Raw genomic sequence first — 21,201 nt, forward strand, 5'->3', positions numbered from 1 at the left:
TACAATGCACACTGTATTGTCCTTGTTTACCTCGAGGGAGGTTCCTTGATGCCGGTGAGATGCTTTTGTACAATATTTCGGACTTGCCCTTCCATTTCTTGGATCGAAACTGATTGTCTTTCACCATTCCCTTTGGTGCCTTATGGTCCCTAGGAATTTAGCGCTTCCCCTACATGTAATAACTATAATCATAAAAATAATACTTTATTGTCCCAATGAACTCTTGTATCGCAACGTATCCTGTATTGCAACGTATCCTGTATTGCAACGTATCCTGTGTTGCAACGTATCCTGTATTGCAACGTATCTTGTATCGCAACGTATCCTGTATTGCAACGTATCCTGTATTTCAACGTATCCTGTATTGCAACGTATCCTGTATTGCAACGTATCCTGTATTGCAACGTATCCTGTATTGCAACGTATCCTGTATTGCAACGTATCCTGTATTGCAACGTATCTTGTATTGCAACGTATCCTGTATTGCAACGTATCCTGTATTGCAACGTATCTTGTATTGCAACGTATCCTGTATTGCAACGTATCCTGTATTGCAACGTATCCTGTATTGCAACGTATCCTGTATTGCAACGTATCCTATATTGCAACGTATCCTGTATTGCAACGTTTCCTGTATTGTAACGTATCCTGTATTGCAACGTATCTTGTATTGCAACGTATCCTGTATTGTAACGTATCCTGTATTGCAACGTATCTTGTATTGCAACGTATCCTGTATTGCAACGTATCTTGCAGTGCAACGTATCCTGTATTGCAACGTATCTTGTATTGCAACGTATCCTGTATTGCAACGTATCCTGTATTGCAACGTATCCTGTATTGCAACGTATCCTGTATTGCAACGTATCCTGTACTGCAACGTATCCTGTATTGCAACGTATCCTGTATTGCAACGTATCTTGTATTGCAACGTATCCTGTACTGCAACGTATCTTGTATTGCAACGTATCCTGTATTGCAACGTATCTTGTATTGCAACGTATCCTGCATTGCAACGTATCCTGTATTGCAACGTATCCTGTATTGCAACGTATCTTGTATTGCAACGTATCCTGTATTGCAACGTATCTTGTATTGCAACGTATCCTGTATTGCATTGCAACGTATCCTGTATTGCAACGTATCCTGTATTGCAACGTATCCTGTATTGCAACGTATCCTGTATTGCAACGTATCCTGTATTGCAACGTATCCTGTATTGCAACGTATCCTGTATTGCAACGTATTCTGTATTGCAACGTATCTTGTATTGCAACGTATCCTGTATTGCAACGTATCTTGTATTGCAACGTATCCTGTATTGCATTGCAACGTATCCTGTATTGCAACGTATCCTGTATTGCAACGTATCCTGTATTGCAACGTATTCTGTATTGCAACGTATTCTGTATTGCAACGTATCTTGTATTGCAACGTATCCTGTATTGCAACGTATCCTGTATTGCAACGTATCCTGTATTGCAACGTATCTTGTACTGCAACATATCCTGTACTGCAACATATCTTGTACTGCAACATATTATGTACTGCAACATATCTTGTACTGCAACATATCTTGTACTGCAACATATCCTGTACTGCAACATATGTTGTACTGCAAATATTATATATTGCAACATATCTTGTACTGCAACATATTATGAACTGCAACATATCTTGTACTGCAACATATCTTGTACTGCAACATATCTTGTACTGCAACATATATTGTACTGCAACATATCTTGTACTGCAACATGTCTTTTCTTGTGAATAAATGGTTTAGAAATCTGACAAATTGATAAATGAGGCTCTTGTGGAAACGTTTGGCCAGCCAGTGGTTTCTTTAGTCCAGTCTGATGTACCGAAAACAACGACTCCAGGCTGAGAGAACGATTACCTCATACTTCTCTTCTTCCACCTTTCTCTGCATTGGACTGACGAAGCTACTGGCTGGCAAAACGTTTCCTTCTAGTATGCAGCTACGCAAAATGGTGCACAAGTGTCTCAATTATCAATCCGTCTTTTCTTCCCTGTTGGTGGCAATAGGCCATTTGGTTTATCTAAATGAAATAATTAGCCTCTGTTTGATGCATCCAGGACAGTAATTGGATTACGACAGTAACTTGCAGTACTTTGACTAGTGTACTCGGACCTACATGAACTGCATTGCGTTTCATAAAGTGTTAAATCCATATGTATCATTCAGCTACCATGACCCTAGTCGAATCCAGATTTAAATCAAGTGAACATCCATGACCTTGACATCCGGAAGTAATGTCGTTTCTTGTCCTGTGAGGTCAACAAGAATTACATACTCATGAAATGTCGCATCGAAAAATTTTCCAGAGGAAAATGCCTAGATTTATATTATTATTATTATTATCATTACTATTATTATTATTATTATTATTATTACTATTATTATTATGATTATTATTATTATTATTGTTATTATTATTATTATTACATTTATGGGAAAGCGCTAATCTTATATAAGTCATTTACCGGCTGAGGGAAGAAAGCAGTAGTCAGAACTGATGCGATGGAGGGAAGGGTACTATAAGTCTTAGGATTAAGAACTTCTCACCAGCATCAAGAGACCTTCCCTTGAAGGGTGAAGTACCTGATTTATGAACTCGACCTGGTTACCGTCAGGACCCCGAAGGGCGTCATCACAGCGTAGTTGTGAACCTCCTAGGGTGAAGCACTTGAAACACAGCCAGGTGGTGGCGTACCTGAGTGTTGAGATGAAGATGGATGACGTGCCAGTCTCCATCGTCTATTGTTGTATTCACTTGGATTTTGAGTGGTCCTCCTTGTCCCTCGAGTAAGACTTGCGGCCGTCCTTCCCACAGCTGCACGGCCAACATGGGCGTGGGTGCGGTATGTGGGCGGCGTGGTTGTGGTGCCAGAGGACCGGAGTATAGAAGGAGACCATGCGGGCGACGGGTGAGGATCCTGAAGGAGACGGTAACGGGGAGACAAGGAGGCAGCGGGCGGACCCACGCCCATCCCGACCCACTGAAGGTGCGAGCCATCACCTTGCACCGGTTACCCACTGACCCCTGTGGACACACACACCTGCGCACACGCAGGGGGTTACTCCGTAAGCTTATAGATAAGAACCGTTAAGGAACACTTGAGAAAAAGCAAATAAAACTGCATACTGAGCATCAGTAGCAGCTTGAAAAATCTACCTACATGTTTGTGTTAATTATAAAATGAGAAACACCAGTTATTCCTGTAAGTCTTTCACTATACACACTTTTGCCAACATAAACTCTAGAACTTCAAAACTGACTGAAGCTTTCCGAGATGTGTCACATCCACAAGTCACAATATATACCGATTCTTGATTGTTGCTTCTTCAGTATGAAATGCATTCGTTATACAGAACGTAGGCAAGTAAGTTATTAAGACAGTATGAAGTTAAAGGCATTTTACTGAGAATATGTTTTGTCATCGTTCCTGATGGACGAAAGGTCTTAACAAAATGCTGTAAACAGCACATCTGTATCGTTTACCCTAAGCGCTTGTTCATATATACCTGTTTATATCTCCTTGTGCGTTTCAAACAATGGGCCTAGGGTTTGAGGATTAGAGAAGTCATAGTGGCAATAGTAGATAGCACAATAAATAGATAACACAATAAGTGTCCGGGGCCCAAGACTGTTCAACTGCCTTCCAGCATACGTAAGGGGATTACCAAAAGACCCCTGGCTCTCTTCAAGAAGGCACTGAACAAGCACAAAGTCAGTACCTGACCAAACGGGCTGTGGTTCGTATGTCAGTTTGTGTGCGGCCAGCAGTAACAGCCTGGTTGATCAGACCCTGATCCACCACGAGGCCTGGTCTCAGACCGAGCCGCGGGGGCGTTGACCCCCGAAACCCTATCCAGTTAAACTCTCCAGGTAAACCCCAAGATCCTTTTCCTTGAGTGAGTTTTGTAGTCTCTGGCCCTCTCCCCTTCCACAATCTTCATGACTGCACTTGGTGGGGTTGAACTCCAGGAGCCAGTTGCTGGGCCAAGCCTGCAGCCTGTCCAGATCCCTTTGCAGTTCTGCCTAGTCCTCATCCGATTCGATTCTTCTCATCAACTTCATATCATCTGTAAACAGGGACACTTTGAAGTCCGTTCCTTCCGTCATGTCGTTCACAAATACTAGAAACAGCACCGGTCCTAGGACTGACCCCTGTGGAACCCCGCTCGTTACAGGCGCCCATTCTGACACCTCGCCACATACCATTACTCGCTGTTGTCTTCCTGACAGGTATTCCCTGATCCATTGCAGTGCCTTCCCTGTTATCCCTGCCTGGTCCTCCAGCTTTTGCACTAATCTCTTGTGTGGAACTATGTCAAACGTATTTTTACAGTCCAAGAAAATACAATCTACCCTCCCATCTCTCTCTTGTCTTACGGCTGTCACCCTATCATAGAACTCCAGTAGGTTTGTGACAGGATTTCCCATCCCTGAAACCGTGGTGGCTGTCGTTGATAAGCTCATTCCTTTCTAAGTGCTCCACCACTCTTCTCCTGATAAATCTTCTCCATGACTTTGCATACTATACATGTCAGTGACACTGGTCTGTAGTTTAATACTTCGTATCTGTCACCTTTTTTTAAAAAATTGGGACTACATTTGCTGTCTTCCATTCCTCAGGTAGTCGTCCTGTTTCGATAGATGTGTTGAAGATTGTTGTTAGTGGTAAATATAGAGCTTTTGCTCTTTCTCTCAGGACCCATGGACAGATGTTATCCGGCCCCATCGCCTTTGAGGTATCTAGCTCACTTAGCAGCCTCTTCACTTCTTCCTTGGTTGTATATATTGTATCAAACACTTGAGAGTGTACTCCACCTTTCCTCTTTCTGGAGTCCCTTCTGTATCCTGTGTGTCTCTCCAGTGTATCTCAGATGAGATGACGTAAGCTTTCAGGTGATTCTTTCCTCGATGATGTACAGACAAAATGGCTTATCTTCACTAAGCATCTCCTTGGGGCGTCGACAAGAGGTAGTTTATTCGTCAGAAGAAATGGAAGATTTTCTCTTCAAACTTTAGTCATTTAACTAAGCATTCTTTTTGCTGGATTGCCCAATTTGTTAAAGTTAACTCTCACATTCTTGACTAGGATTCAAGATCGTGTACAAGACCGATAGGTGGAAGACAGCGACAACCTCTTTCATCCTAATTTCCTCGAGTGATTCTCATCATTAAATGTACGCTTAAATTCCCGCAGCCTTCTCGGTCTTGTCACCCGCTATCTGTATCTGTATTATCCAAGCAGAATACAAAGCAATAATTATGAAAACTTCTCTAACTTCTCCTGGATAGTTGGTGGAAGGAGAAATAAAATTAGCTTCAGGTTATATCCCAACTAACTTTCAACATAACAATTTTTCCCAGTCTCTGTATCTTTCAGCATCCATATTGATGCTTCCTTTATAAACAAGTTTCACGAGCAAGCAGTTAAATATTTGGGCCATTTCGTTAGCTTGAATCTGGGGCAAAAAACATAATATTTATGTTCCTACTTGCAATTACTTGAGCTCTCCTGAGAAAGTCACGAAACTTCCTACTTGCAATTACTTGAGCTCTCCTGAGAAAGTCACGAAACTTTGAGCCTATGAGGCAGGTAATGCCCTGGCTAACTAGCGTACGTGGAGACTCCTCCAATACTTTCTGACCTTTCAGTTTCTATTTATTTTCCATTATTTCTAGAAAGATAAAATATGGAATAAATTTATTTTTTATTATACCAAAGGACCAAAATCAGAAATAGATCACATTGACTCTGTGTTATCTTGAGTTATATCTGCAGCATCATTTCTCACAGATGAATTCCTATAATGGTTGTGTGCTTACCCAAGGCACTGTAAAATCTTTTTATACGTTCATAAACTACGTTTTTGTTAAATATTAGTAATAATTACCTTAGTTATACCGGATAATATATGAGCAAAAAAAGAGTTTAAAAACTGAAGTTTAATGATTGTAAACACAGTATGCAGGCACACACACACACACACACACACACACACACACACACACACACACACACACACACACACACACAGAAACTGAGGAGGAGGTAAAGAAGCTGCTAAGTGACCTTGATACCTTAAAGGTAATGGGACCGGACAACATTTCCCCGTGGGTCCTCAGGGAGAGAGCAGATATATTGTGTGTGCCATTAACCACAATCTTCAACACATCCCTTGAAACTGGGCAACTACCTGAGGTATGGAACACCGCAAATGTAGTTCCCATTTTTAAAAAAGAAGACAGAAAGGAGGCACTAAATTACAGACCAGTGTCACTGACGTGTATAGTATGCAAAGTCATGGAGAAGATTATCAGGAGGAGAGTGGTGGAACACGTGGAACGGAACAAGATTATAACCAGCACCGGATTCCATGCCTGCTTCATTATATGTAAATTCGAAACACATGAATCTTTTAGCTCCACGAATATTTATTTATGAATATCCCTTATTTATCTTAGTACAAAGTTACAGAAGTGCCAAACGAGAGAGAGGGGTGGGTTGATTGCATTTTCTTGGACTGCAAGAAGGCCTTCGACACAGTTCCTCACAAGCGACTAGTGCAGAAACTAGAGGATCAGGTGTGTATAACAGGAAGGGCACTGCAATGCATCAAAGAATATCTGACAGGGAGGCAACAACGAGTCATGGTACGGGATGAGGTATCACAGTGGGCACCTGTGACGAGCGGGGTCCCACAGGAGTCGGTCCTAGGACCAGTGCTATTTCTGGTACATGTGAATGACATGATGGAAGGGATAGACTCAGAGGTGTCACTGTTCGCAGATGATGTGAAGTTAATGAGGAGAATTAAATCAGATGAGAACCAGGCAGGACTTCAAAGAGACCTGGACAGGCTGGACACGTGGTCCAGCAACTGGCTTCTTGAATTCAACCCTGCCAAATGCAAAGTCATGAAGATCGGAGAAGGGCAAAGAAGACCGCAGACAGAGTATAGACTAGGTGGCCAAGGACTGCAAACCTCGCTCAAGCAGAAAGATCTTGGGGTGACCATAAAACCGAGCATGTCTCCGGAGGCACACACTACCCAGATAACTGCTGCAGCATATGGGTGCCTGGCAAACCTGAGAATAGTGTTCCGATACCTTAGTAAGGAAACGTTCAAGACACTGTACACTGTGTACATCAGGCCCATACTGGAGTATGCAGCACCAGTTTGGAACCCACACCTGGTTAAGCACGTCAAGAAATTAGAGAAAGTGCAAAGGTTTGCGACAAGGTTAATTCCACAGCTAAGAGGAATGTTCTACGAAGAAAGGTTAAGAGAAATCGGCCTGACGACACTGGAGGACAGGAGAGTTAGAGGAGACATGATAACGACATAAAAAATACTGCGTGGAATAGACAAGGTGGACAGAGACAGGATGTTCCAGAGAGGGGACACAGAAACAAGAATTCACACATGGAAGTTGAAGACCCAGATGAGTCAAAGAGATGTTAGGAAGTATTTCTTCAGTCATATTCAGGAAGTGGAAGAGTCTAGCAAGTGATGTAGCGGAGGCAGGAACCATACATAGCTTTAAGACGAGGTATGATAAAGCTCATGGAGCAGGGAGAGAGAGGACCTAGTAGCGTTCAGTGAAGAGGCGGAGCCAGGAGCTGAGTCTCGACCCCTGCAACTACAATTAGGCGAATACACACACACATACACACACACACACACACACACACACACACACACACACACACACACACACACACACACACACACACACACACACACACACACACACACACACACACACACGTACACACTCACGCACTATTTCATTTAAACTTGCAACCAAAAAAGCACATGCTACACACCCAGTAATATCCTGCACTTTGATACAACAAACGACACTCTCTTTTTGCAATGCATTAAATTGGAGAATTTCCACTAGTTACGTTTCATTGTGAACGGTAAAAGTTATGGTGATGAACACAACACCAACGATACATGCACTGTACCTATATCCTTCAAAAAAAATTGTTGGGGGTGTTGGGGTAGGGAGGAGGAATTGTTTTATACCGTAAGAGAAAGAATGGAAAAGTAGTGGTAGTGTTAGGCATGATACTGGTATATAACAAATTATGTAAGTGGATGGAAAGGAGAAAATCTTACGAGATTTTGAAGACCTGTGAGATACAGGTTTACAAAGGGATTGTTTGTGTGTAACAGATATGTGTTTGCTCTTCACAGATTTGTGTTCGAGTGTATAACAGAATTGATTACGTGTATAACACACATGTGTTCGTGCCTGACAAAAATCCGTGATTGTGTTATTTTCGTGTCGTATTATCTAGGGATCGATTGATTATTTTTGTTGACGAATAAGTTGAAATGAACGTTTGATACAATGACTTAATCGAGTGTATAACAGAATTGATTACGTGTATAACACACATGTGTTCGTGCCTGACAAAAATCCGTGATTGTGTTATTTTCGTGTCGTATTATCTAGGGATCGATTGATTATTTTTGTTGACGAATAAGTTGAAATGAACGTTTGATACAATGACTTAATGGATGAAAAGCCTTCTCCATGCCTAACGCATTACGTACCTATGACAAGTTCTAATTAATATACCCTTGACACCCGGCCTGAGCCAGGCTCTTCTGCTATTTCCAATTTGGAAATATTCGTTGCACCCCCCTCAAAATTTATTCCATGCCTGCTTCATTATATGTAAATTCGAAACACATGAATCTTTTAGCTCCACGAATATTTATTTATGAATATCCCTTATTTATCTTAGTACAAACATTTTCTTTCAGTCCACAACAGGATTCGAAATTGAACACTGTATCAAAGTACACAGTACTCCCGCCTACAGAGATAATGTTTGTTAAAAATTCTCCCATTTGTGAATTGTTAAGCTTATCTTAGAGCATGATGAAGAGGTTGGTATATAAATATATTCTCTAAAAGAGACATTAGATTTTAAATATTTAATTAACTCATGAAAATCAAACCAAAATTGAAATAAGTTGTACTGACATTCTTTTAGTTTTGCTAGACTGAAAACAACATAATTTACTCCAGTTATATATTTATACTAGTTATTTACTGCTGCCATTGTACAGATGTATAATGGCCAGTAAAACCATAAGTAGGACATATATTATTATTAATTTGCTCATTGGTAAGCGTTATATTCGTCAGAATCATGCAGGGCCTCGGGAATGAGAGGTAATCATGTTTAATCCTAAAGGAGCAGCAGTTAATTGGATCAAGAAACCTTCACCAGCATCAAGGCAGCCATGACCCCTAAAAGAAGCCCTCGGTAGAGATTCTCTTAATCTGTGCTGGGAGTAAAAAAAATTCCTCTCGCCCTTCTGATGTGATCGCATATGTATTTTTTTTACCCTTTTTTATGTAGTCCCAACGTTAGTGCCAGCTTATCTCTACTTTTTCTTCAGAGACGGAAGGTCACACCCAACGCATCGTATGAGTACACATCTTTCCTTACCACTGCATTTCCGCGGGGTCTTATTGCGCTGCCCACGCTGGTTATCTCTGGATATATTGTTTGCCCTCGTTTATCGTGGAACTCGGGAATATACTTCTTGGGTCAATACAAGGAGGATGGACGAGGTTTTCACCCATGCAGGCTTCACGGATGCCTTCTCTTCACAGACTGGATAAGACCTTTTCCCTGTTGTCTTCGTGCACGCCCGAAGTCCACAAGAAGGATGGACGAAATCCTTTCTCTCTCTCTGAAGGCTACACACACGCCCGCACTCCACAGGAAGGTTGGATGAGGTCCTCATCCCTCCACGCTTCACGCACGCCAACACTCGACAGGAAAGTTGGATAAGATCCTCATTCCTCCAGGCTTTAAGCACGCCAGCACTCCACATGAAGGTTGGATGAGGTCCTCATCCCTCCAGTCTTCACGCAAGCCAGCACTCCACTTTCCCCATCCGCGGTTCAGACGAATTACATCTCCATATTCATTGCAATATCCCATTCTCGACTTCCTGAATTCGAGGGTCAATACACAAGTTGGATTCCAGTCAGAGTTAGCTTACTTTTTCAAAACAAATCCACAGCTCTGAGAGGAAACGTTAAATGACATTTCAGTCCAGAATGAACCGAAACGTCGTATAACAGCCGGGATTAAAAGAAATAAGGAGACAGCCATGGTCAGGAGAAGGAGACAGCGCGTTTCGGTGCTTCATACGTTTTAATATTTTGAGAATGTCCACTTTGACAAATTCGCTTCAACCTTGAGTTTAAATTATCAAATATTGCTTAGGGCAGATTACTTTGAGTAATACTGTTGTTACTACTCCTACTACTATTATTATTACTACTGTTACTACAATTACTACTACTACTACTACTACTACTACTACTACTACTACTACTACTACTACTACTACTACTACTACTACTACTATTACTACTACTAATGTCATGAATAAGGAAGGGAGTTACCTAGATAACATAGTATTACGATATTTATTGAGGAGAAGTAACGCTCAGAAATTTTTTATCAATATAATTGCTAGATAAAGATCTGGTGAGTGAGAAGTCTTCTCAATAAATATGACACTGCTATACATGTGCAATATTTAAACCCTCTACCCTCCTTCTTAAACTTCCATCAAACTCTCCTACCGGCTTTACACAGAGTGGGGTGGGAGAGTGGGCGATTGAGAGGGATGGACGAGCGGGCGAGGAGTGGATGGGATAGTGGTATCGTGTGAGAGAACGGTCAGATGGTGAGCCAATAAAGCAGGAATCACTGGCTGGGATTCAATAATGGTAGCCGAGACGTCTTCCAGGCCACGACAGGTGGAAGAGCTTGAAGAATCACACAAATGCTCGCTCCTTACCCCACACTTCCCAAGAAACGATGTTTCTTCCAGAATTAAGACAAAGAGAACTGTGACGGTAAGGCGAGAAGATATAATATTTTTCTTTTATTTTTTTTTAGGAGAGAAAATGAAACATACAATCTAAAATCTTCAGTAGCTTTCAAAAAATAGGTTGGGTAAATATATGAGTAAGAAGAGTTGGCTTTTAAGAAGGGATCTGCCATGAGAATAATACAACCATCCGCACGGAGCCAAAAACACTGATAAAAGCACCTACAGTAAGCAAATACAATACAGTAAGCAAGTACAAGCACCAGCAGGAGGCACATACATGATACAAGCCCCCGACAACAATTATCCCCATGATACAAGCAGCTGTGTAGATTAAATCATCCGAAGACACTGTAGACGCTATACAATTAGCCGCAAGCTCCCATGACAAAGATACAAGCACACACAAACAGCTAAAATTACGGTAAAAGAAACTCCAGATATTAATGATTACAATACAAGCAGCCACAAGCAATATGATAGCACCACAAGGCACCAGACACAGCCAAGACAATGAAAAGAAGCCACAATTAGTCACAAGAAAGCACGGCCATGACACAGGCAACCACACACACACCTCTCAGTTCGTACCCAACTAGAGACAAACACTAATAACGCTCCTCGCGGGAATCGCAGCAAAATTGTCGCAGATTTTTGGCCATTCTCTGCAAATTGGTGGTGTGTGATGTGGGCTACGCAGTCCCGTCTGTTAGTAGCTTCCCGAGCTCTCACTATGTGAATGTCTGTCAGCCCACTTATCCGTGACTGCATAGGTCGAGTCATAGCTCTTGGACTCGATTTATATCTGGGCCATGAAAGGATTTAGTCCCTCCTTTGTTCGTGGGTCCTATCATACTTATTCTTAAAGCTTTGTATGGAGTTGGTTTCCTCCAACTTCCTACCTAGGGCATTTTACTTCTTGATCACTGTGGTTCTGTTGTTTGTTTAACTTCCATCTTTGTTCTCGTGTTCTCATTTTCCTAATCACTCAGTCAAGTCTTCTGAATATTTTATGCATTGTTATCATGTCTTCCGTGGTCCTCCTGTCCTGTATCAGGTTCACTTCCTTTAGTCTCTCATAGTTTATTCCTCTTAGTTCAGAGGCTAGTCTTATTGTGAACTTTTGCAATTTTTTCTGGTTTCTTGACAGTCAGCGCTGTATAGACCTTGTGGCTTAGCGCTTCTTTTTGATTATAATAATGATTGACAATCTGGTGTTGCATACTCGAGGACAAGACTGACATGTTGTAGATGTGCCACTCCTCCGATATGGTCGGTACTATGCTCACCCGTAAGTCCCTCACCTTGAGTGAGGTTTGTAGACTTTGTCTCCCGAATCTTTACTTAGTTTCCGGTCTTCTTTTCCCTTCCCAAATTTTTATAACCTTGCATTACTTGCGGTTTAGTCGAGAAGCCACCTGTCTGATGGACCAAGAGTCAGTGTGCTTGTGTAGCCCTTATCTGTAATCTCTGATTTTTCTACATTTCGTTTATTTCATCTCCTGTACGAGCAGGGACATAGAGTGTCTAATATCCTCCGGCATGTCGTTCCCATGCATCAGACCCCCTTTGTGGAACCATTCTTGCTAGACTTGTTTATACTGGTGCTTCTTCTCACTCTACAGTTCTGGCTCTGGGGTGTTGAGTGCGGCAACTGTGTTTTGCAGTTTAGCACACGAATTTTGGAGACTGAAAGTTGAGGTTGAAAATTTGGCAGCTATGATTGAGTTTAGAAGCTGATATTTGGAGTTTGGCAGGTGGCGGAGTTTGAAAACGGGTCGAGGGAGCTGAGGTTGGGATGATGTGAACTACGGCTGTTATGACACAAAATGCGGCTGGTGAGTAGTGGTTTGGAAATGACTTCAGAGTTGGGGAGACAGGAGGGGCAGGGAAGGGTGCACTGAGGTGGAGGGTTGGGCAGTGTTTGCTCAGCAGGCGGGGAACGAAGGGGAGTATTGTGTAGGTTTTATTGCTCTTTGTTCCCTTTCCCCTCATCAAATCTGGATTTCATTTCCTTTACTTTCATCTCTCACACGCTCTAATGCGCCCATCCCTGCAATCCCCTTCAAGAAAACCTTAAATCATCAGAATCCTTCAGTTAATGGGCCGCCTAAATTTGATTCTGCCTATTGGGTGTATGACCCATACGAATTTAGCGTGTTTTCTAGTGTAATCAAAATAGTTTTATTCTGTCTATTGCTTCGTGTTCAAATTTTAAACATCCTCGTACCAATGTATTCAGCTGCCCATTAAAGTATTACATCTTTATTTTGCATTAACCTTAAAATAGTGAATACATTACTGGCCAGCCATGGCATTTTGTCTAATTTTGGGCCTAATAATTCCTTGATTATATTATAATCGTCTTTCATTGATTGGTAGGCCTTATGTTGTTGTAGCCTCCACAGTCTCACTTTTCTTTGAGAATTTTTAAAACTGCTACCACTAGTTCTGTGCCTTTTGCCTAATCTCTATTTCCCGGATATGTCCTACCTGTTCCTGTCGTCAATTCCGGTCCGACGTTATTGGCTAATTATAATTATATTTGAGATATTTTTTTAAGTTACACATGCATATTCAAATAGACTTTGAAAAAAATATAGCTAAGCAAACACAGAATAGTAAGAGTACAAAAATAATATTATTCTCTGCCTGTCTATCAAGAAGCATGGAAGTTGTGAGTACCGAGCATCCAGTAAAAGTCAGAGGAGGTGAAGCGTTTACAAGTGTTGATATCAACCGAAGATCTGACCTGCATCAACGATTGTCGCATATCCTAGCAAACTGCAGCTTTTCCCGTATTAGCAACGTTTAATGCAGAATATTAAGAGAATTACCTTTTTAGCACTACATTACATCAAATTGTATATTTATAGCTAGTACTGTGGAGTTTTGTTGCCTCGGGGCTTGAAGCTCAATTATTATCGGATTATAATGTTTTAAAGCAGGAAAAAATAGTTATGCAAACCATGCATATAATGCATATATGTTCTCTTGACTAATTGTTCTCTTTAATATTGCATGAATTTTGCAAGTAGCTAAGATTATTTTTGTCGTGAAAAGCGTTGAACTCGCATGTTACATTCAGCGTCAAACCAACATTTTTCTTCTTCTAGATTCGCCAGTACTGCCGGCCCGGGTCTCTGCCAGATGGCGACCCGGCCTTGGCTCCTTATCGCGGGAGTGTCTGAGACGTATGTCTGCCATGGGTGGAGGTACAAGTACCTCGTCATCTTCTGGGACCAGCTGTCCCCAGGCCTAGGCCCATTCCCCGCCCTCACGGGGCTCATAGGGAGAAGCTAGGCACCTTGGGCTGCCACAAACCCTGCCCCACTGGGCTCGAAGGTTGTGGCAGCTACAAAGCAGCAGACGATGTCAGGAGGTGCAAAGGCAGCAAGCCCTACAGGATGCTTTAGGAGCGACACCCCAGCTTTGGGCCGCAGCCCGAGCGCTGGGGAAGCTCAGGGATGCCTCTTGCTGTGGATGTTGATTGTTGCTGCTTCTTCATTTGTCCGTTGCACTCTGTCAAACCAACAGCAGACGGAGAGAGAGAGACATAGGAGAAGATTCATTGCAACTGTTAATTCTTTTCACTTATCAGTAAATAAGCATCTGGGTGTTAATAGATTGTTGTGGGTGGTATCCTGGTAGAGAACTTTAAATAGAGCTGGGCTTCGAGATAAGCTAAAAGAGGATAACAGAGCTCTAAGTCTGTTAATGAAATCCTTCTCTAGGTGTAAGTGTGGGGACCCACAGCCTCGGAGAAATGGTTAAAAAAAGATTAAGGGAAAATTACTTAGATTTCTCGTCGAGGATGCTTGAATTTTCTCTTTAATTATATTCACGGGGAAGCTCTAAACCCGTACTGATAATACAGAGCCTGGGGGAAGAGGAGGTAATCAGATTTAATCAGAAGATGAAAGCCCTTCACCGGCGCCAAGGTCGGTGAAGGGTCAAACCTGCTTTTTTTAAGGAGAAACGACATTTCGTCACCTGTTTCCGTGGCTGGAGGGCAGACAGCGGCCGCCGTTAAGACAGGAATTGGGCGTGCACGACTCCGGCTCATAGGCGTGGCAGGCGAGGGCCCGGGTCAGGCGTGGAGTCACCAGTGAGGTCACGTTGGTGTCAACTACCTGTCAGAGGGGAGGGAGAGAGAGAGAGAGAGAGAGAGTAACGGGAGAGAATCAATCTCTGAATTTTGATATATTAAAGAGGATAGGCTGTGAGGAAGTTGTCAAACTGACAAAAAAATGTTTGATTTTTTTTTTCTCTCCGGCTCGGTTTAGAACCCCGATATCCAGAGTTACTGACGGATCAAGACGGTCTGTGTTGTCTTGTCGGAGTTCAGATGTTCGAATCTCCAGCATTATACATACAACTAGCTTCCCAGCTTTTTTGGTGAGACTCTCACCACCCGACTAAGATAGTTTACGTGTAAGCCAATGGAAGGTCTCGTTCAGATGACCAAAAGCTCCAGCTGTGGGTCATCATATGACTAAGACCCGCGTTAGGAAACGCTTGTCCTGTTTCCTGACAAATCATACCTAACCTAACCTAAAAGATCACTCAGCTCTCTGTGTAATTAAAAAATTCTATTCTACCACCAACACTAATCGCAGTATATCGAACGTAGAGGTAAAAACAGGAAAGACCATTTACGTTCTTGAGAATAAAGGAGAATATAGAGTTAGGGAGAAAAACAAGAGAAACGGATGTTTAGCCTCACAGGGAGAAGAAACTCGCTCATGGGAACTGATGCAGTTTATGTGATCTTGATGCAAGAAATTGAACTTGTTCTTCTCTACCTTGGAGCGAACCCGACTCTCTTTCATTCCTCATGCGCTGTATGATCCCATTGGGATTAACAAATCTCTAATAATAATAATGAAATATGCATTAACATTCAATAAGGCAAAGACCGTCATAACAAGAACGTTGCTAGGGTCGAACATTCAAAAGAAATTATGCAGCTAAACATCCAAGAACCGGTAGCCTAACTCCTGTACAATCACTGAGGTGTGATAAAAGGCAAAGGAGAATTCACCTGGAGAGGCAGAGCCGTGGAGGCACGGGTAGCTGCTGAAGAAGGTTCTGACTCGCTGTTCAAGCCCAGAGTTGCGGAGAGCGAAGTCTGTTGCTCCTGCTGGTGGAGTTCCTGCAGTGGGTCCTGGCCTCCTGCGCTTCTGGCAGCCGCGTCCTCTACCACCACCGTCAGGCGGGTCTTCTCCTCAAGCTGCACGATAGGACACGGACAACGTCTAAGTGCAATGATACACACCGCTCTTGTTATATTGAGATGTGTGTGTGTGTGTGTGTGTGTGTGTGTGTGTGTGTGTGTGTGTGTGTGTGTGTGTGTGTGTGTGTGTGTGTGTGGTGTGTGTGTATGTATGTAACCTACCTGTACCATTTACCTCTCCAGGTTATCCCATCCGATTCTGAGGTTGAAGAAATTTTTTCTGACATCTCTGTGACTTATTTGTTTTTAAGTACCAACTGTGCCTTCCAGTACCCGTCTGTGTGCGTGTGTGTACTTACATGTACGCGTGTGTTCTGCTTTCCTACAATATTTTCTAAACCATATGAGGTAACATATTGAAATTTGGTTCAGGTGTGGAAATGGACCAGAGTGCGCACCAGTTTGTGTTGGTATGAAAAACTTCCCCCACTCGATTTATTCAGAGGGTTGCTGATCACCACCCCAAATGACAGTCGAAATTTAGTTTACATACATACATACATTTATATGTATGTATGTATATATATATATATATATATATATATATATATATATATATATATATATATATATATATATATATATATATATATATATATATATATATATATATATATATATATATATATATATATATATATATATATATATATATATATATATATATATATATATATATATGGGATTCTTCCCTTGCGACCTGCGAGAACTGGAGGCCAGACTAAAGAAATGCTTGAATAAATATAATTATATTAAATTTTCCCCATCGGCCATCTCCCATCAAGGTAGGGCGACCCAAAAATTGAAACATTTACGGTCCTTCATTCAATAGGTGTCTCTCCGTAAGTGCAGAGACGTCACTATTCAAAATGACCCTCCGAAAAGTATCATTCACACCACTCCTTCAGGGTGCAGGCATTATCCTTTCCAACCTCCAGGACTCATATCAGGCTAACCGGTTTCCCTAAATCTTTGCTTCAAAACTGTTACCTTTCTGGCATTCCAACAGCACCTCATATTCTTATGAGGCGGCGTTCAACCAATTGAATTATGCAACGTAAGAAGCTCGATCCTCCGTTTGCAAGATACGCTGTTTTCATAAGCCTTGAAAACTAATAAATGCTAACACCGCATCCAAATAATTCACAGAGAGTAAAAAAAAAAAGTAGCAGTTTATCTTCGGAAGTGCACAAGTTCCTTAAACGCAGTTAATTAGAGTTGCTGGCTTGTGTTCCGACGCGAACATAACTTCATAATTGAACCTGGCAAAGGCTGTGCTCGACTTAAATGAAAGGATTAAAACAAAGGAAATATTTTCATTAATATGGACGATTCCTAATCAAGATTACTCATTTAATTTACATTGCTTTGAGGATATATAACTTTTTTTTTTTTAATATTTGGTTTGTATTTATCGATTCGTCAAACTCACTTGGCTGAGGAGCGCTTCTCAAAAATATTGATGTAAATGAAATAAGAATGTCATGAACCCTATTGTCCATTGAAAGTGGACCACGGACCACCAACAGTGGTCCATAAACCACTGACTGTTGGCCACAACTCATTGAATGTTCTCCGCGGATCACTGATTGTGGGGTACGAACTCTTAAAGTTGGTTCATGGACCAATGACACTGATACATGGACCACTGACAGATATCCACACATTACTATGGGCCACTGACCACTGACAGTTGCAGGAGCTGGACGAAGCACAGTAAGGGATCAGATTGACTCTAATGAATTATCTCGTATTAACTCTCTTATCTGCTAGAACTTATTGCAGCTTTTTCATAAAATGTTTCTTGTTAGTGATAAATACTTGATTCGGTATATCTGCTTAAGAGCTTTCTACAGTTAATCCATAACAAAATAATGAAAACTATCTCTATAACTCTAGAAAAAACTGAAGGTTATAGTGCCGTACTATCATCAGCTGTTAGAGGACGTAGGATCAAGTACCAGATGAAATGAGTTAACGAGGAAGTGCTAAGCTTGTAGGGATCACGTACAAGTAAAGTGCCAGATTGTATTAGTGTGTGTAGCGCATGGGCCTCAAAACCTTCAATATCCGACAGGGAAGCAAGACTACCTTGAGCAGGCTTATGACGGCGGGGGTCTATGTCAACACGGAACTCACCAGTCTAGTGTTGAGTCCAAGAAGACCTTGAAGTTTTACTGGGTCCATGAAGCGACCAGTGTCCTCCCTGACACTGACCCACACGCACGTTGATGGAAGCTCCGAAGCCTTGTCGATCTCAGCATCGAACTGACTTCCCGGAGGAAGGGGTGGGGCGGCGTGGGGAGCCTCTTGAGGGCCAGCCTGCCGGGACTGCTGCTGATAGCCATAAACACTGACCACATCCACAGTGTGACCCGCGTCACCCACCACGCTCCTCACAGCCTCTGTAACTTTACCCAGGTGGCCACCACCGTCCTGAGAGAGCGGAAGAAGCAAAGGAAATCATTAACACAAATCCTCATCAGTACGTTAGAGGAAACATCTGTTTAACGTAATTATTCTTCAATTATCTGTCAAAAGAAACAACTTCGATAAAGGTATTCATGAGTTTTCCAAAATATGTATTTGTAATATATATATATATATATATATATATATATATATATATATATATATATATATATATATATATATATATATATATATATATATATATATATATATGTATATATGTATATATATATATTTAGGAAAGGTAGGGGGTGTGTGGACCAGGTGTTTACAGTGAAACATATAAGTGAACAGTATTTAGATAAGGCTAAAGAGGTCTTTGTGGCATTTATGGATTTGGAAAAGGCGTATGACAGGGTGGATAGGGGGGGCAATGTGGCAGATGTTGCAAGTGTATGGTGTAGGAGGTAGGTTACTGAAAGCAGTGAAGAGTTTTTACGAGGATAGTGAGGCTCAAGTTAGAGTATGTAGGAAAGAGGGAAATTTTTTCCCAGTAAAAGTAGGCCTTAGACAAGGATGTGTGATGTCACCGTGGTTGTTTAATATATTTATAGATGGGGTTGTAAGAGAAGTAAATGCGAGGGTCTTGGCAAGAGGCGTGGAGTTAAAAGATAAAGAATCACACACAAAGTGGGAGTTGTCACAGCTGCTCTTTGCCGATGACACTGTGCTCTTGGGAGATTCTGAAGAGAAGTTGCAGAGATTGGTGGATGAATTTGGTAGGGTGTGCAAAAGAAGAAAATTAAAGGTGAATACAGGAAAGAGTAAGGTTATGAGGATAACAAAAAGATTAGGTGATGAAAGATTGAATATCAGATTGGAGGGAGAGAGTATGGAGGAGGTGAACGTATTCAGATATTTGGGAGTGGACGTGTCAGCGGATGGGTCTATGAAAGATGAGGTGAATCATAGAATTGATGAGGGAAAAAGAGTGAGTGGTGCACTTAGGAGTCTGTGGAGACAAAGAACTTTGTCCTTGGAGGCAAAGAGGGGAATGTATGAGAGTATAGTTTTACCAACGCTCTTATATGGGTGTGAAGCGTGGGTGATGAATGTTGCAGCGAGGAGAAGGCTGGAGGCAGTGGAGATGTCATGTCTGAGGGCAATGTGTGGTGTGAATATAATGCAGAGAATTCGTAGTTTGGAAGTTAGGAGGAGGTGCGGGATTACCAAAACTGTTGTCCAGAGGGCTGAGGAAGGGTTGTTGAGGTGGTTCGGACATGTAGAGAGAATGGAGCGAAACAGAATGACTTCAAGAGTGTATCAGTCTGTAGTGGAAGGAAGGCGGGGTAGGGGTCGGCCTAGGAAGGGTTGGAGGGAGGGGGTAAAGGAGGTTTTGTGTGCGAGGGGCTTGGACTTCCAGCAGGCATGCGTGAGCGTGTTTGATAGGAGTGAATGGAGACAAATGGTTTTTAATACTTGACGTGCTGTTGGAGTGTGAGCAAAGTAACATTTATGAAGGGATTCAGGGAAACCGGCAGGCCGGACTTGAGTCCTGGAGATGGGAAGTACAGTGCCTGCACTCTGAAGGAGGGGTGTTAATGTTGCAGTTTAAAAACTGTAGTGTAAAGCACCCTTCTGGCAAGACAGTGATGGAGTGAATGATGGTGAAAGTTTTTCTTTTTCGGGCCACCCTGCCTTGGTGGGAATCGGCCGGTGTGATAATAAAAAAAATATATATATATATATATATATATATATATATATATATATATATATATATACATATATATATACATATATATATATATACATATATATATATATACATATATATATATACATATATATATATATATATTACAAATACATATTTTGAAGTGGAATGCATTTATATAACAACAGAAACCTGAAGACGAGGCATAGAGTGCCGAGCAAGACTAAAGAGTACCACCCACCGTGGGCGTCCACCCCCGGGTGAGGTCTGCGGGCGTGGTGGGCGTGAGGGTGACGGGAGCAGCGTGGGCGAGAGTCTCTGGCGTGAGCATCTTCACCACCACCGTCACATTAGCAGTAACACCTCTCTGACCCCACACGCGGTCGCTCACAGCGAACTGCAGCTCGTACCTGCACAACCAGCGTGGGTTACAAGTGGTTAGCGTTGGTGTATACAGTAGGAGCATGGTCTGTGGAGACAGCGTTTGTTGGAGAGTGGGATGTGGAGGCGTAGTTTTGGTTACCGTGGGTTTATGGGATGGCGTGTTTTGCAAGTCTTGATTAGTGTAGCCATGAATATGTAAACATCTCACATATGTGCAGCTGCATAGTCATTTACCTAAAATTCATGTAAGAAAATAGCTTAATCTGTTCTACCATGCCTTTACTCCAGCCTCTCCCTCAAACTACCACTCGTTCATATGACTTTGTTTTTACATAGAGCGCAAATCTTGCCACCACGTCTTAGTTATGATCTTCTATATTACGAAATGAACCGAAAAGCCAGTGGAAGGCCTCGGTCATATGACCAAACGTTCCACTGGGTAGAACCAACGAAATACCACAACTGCCTTTCACCTATTCCCTTAGCAATAACTTAATTTTCTCTTGATTCATATTAGAGTCTATAGGTATG

At 41.9% G+C, this 21,201-nt stretch overlaps 1 protein-coding gene across 3 annotated transcripts in view; it reads right to left on the reverse strand.

The window, feature by feature from the left end:
- The window catches only part of LOC128693161 (putative neural-cadherin 2), a 919,455-nt gene that overhangs the window by 22,840 nt on the left and 875,414 nt on the right, over positions 1–21,201 (reverse strand). For all 3 annotated transcript variants that reach the window (XM_070089401.1, XM_070089402.1, XM_070089403.1), the window contains 5 exons: positions 20,528–20,696; positions 18,297–18,593; positions 15,966–16,154; positions 14,915–15,054; positions 2,739–3,084 (listed from right to left, as the gene is read on the reverse strand). In XM_070089401.1, coding sequence (XP_069945502.1) covers positions 2,739–3,084; positions 14,915–15,054; positions 15,966–16,154; positions 18,297–18,593; positions 20,528–20,696 — 1,141 coding nt within the window. The remainder of the gene's footprint in view (positions 1–2,738; positions 3,085–14,914; positions 15,055–15,965; positions 16,155–18,296; positions 18,594–20,527; positions 20,697–21,201) is intronic.

This window comes from Cherax quadricarinatus, chromosome 28, assembly GCF_038502225.1.
Source record: "Cherax quadricarinatus isolate ZL_2023a chromosome 28, ASM3850222v1, whole genome shotgun sequence".
Lineage (NCBI taxonomy): Eukaryota > Metazoa > Arthropoda > Malacostraca > Decapoda > Parastacidae > Cherax > Cherax quadricarinatus.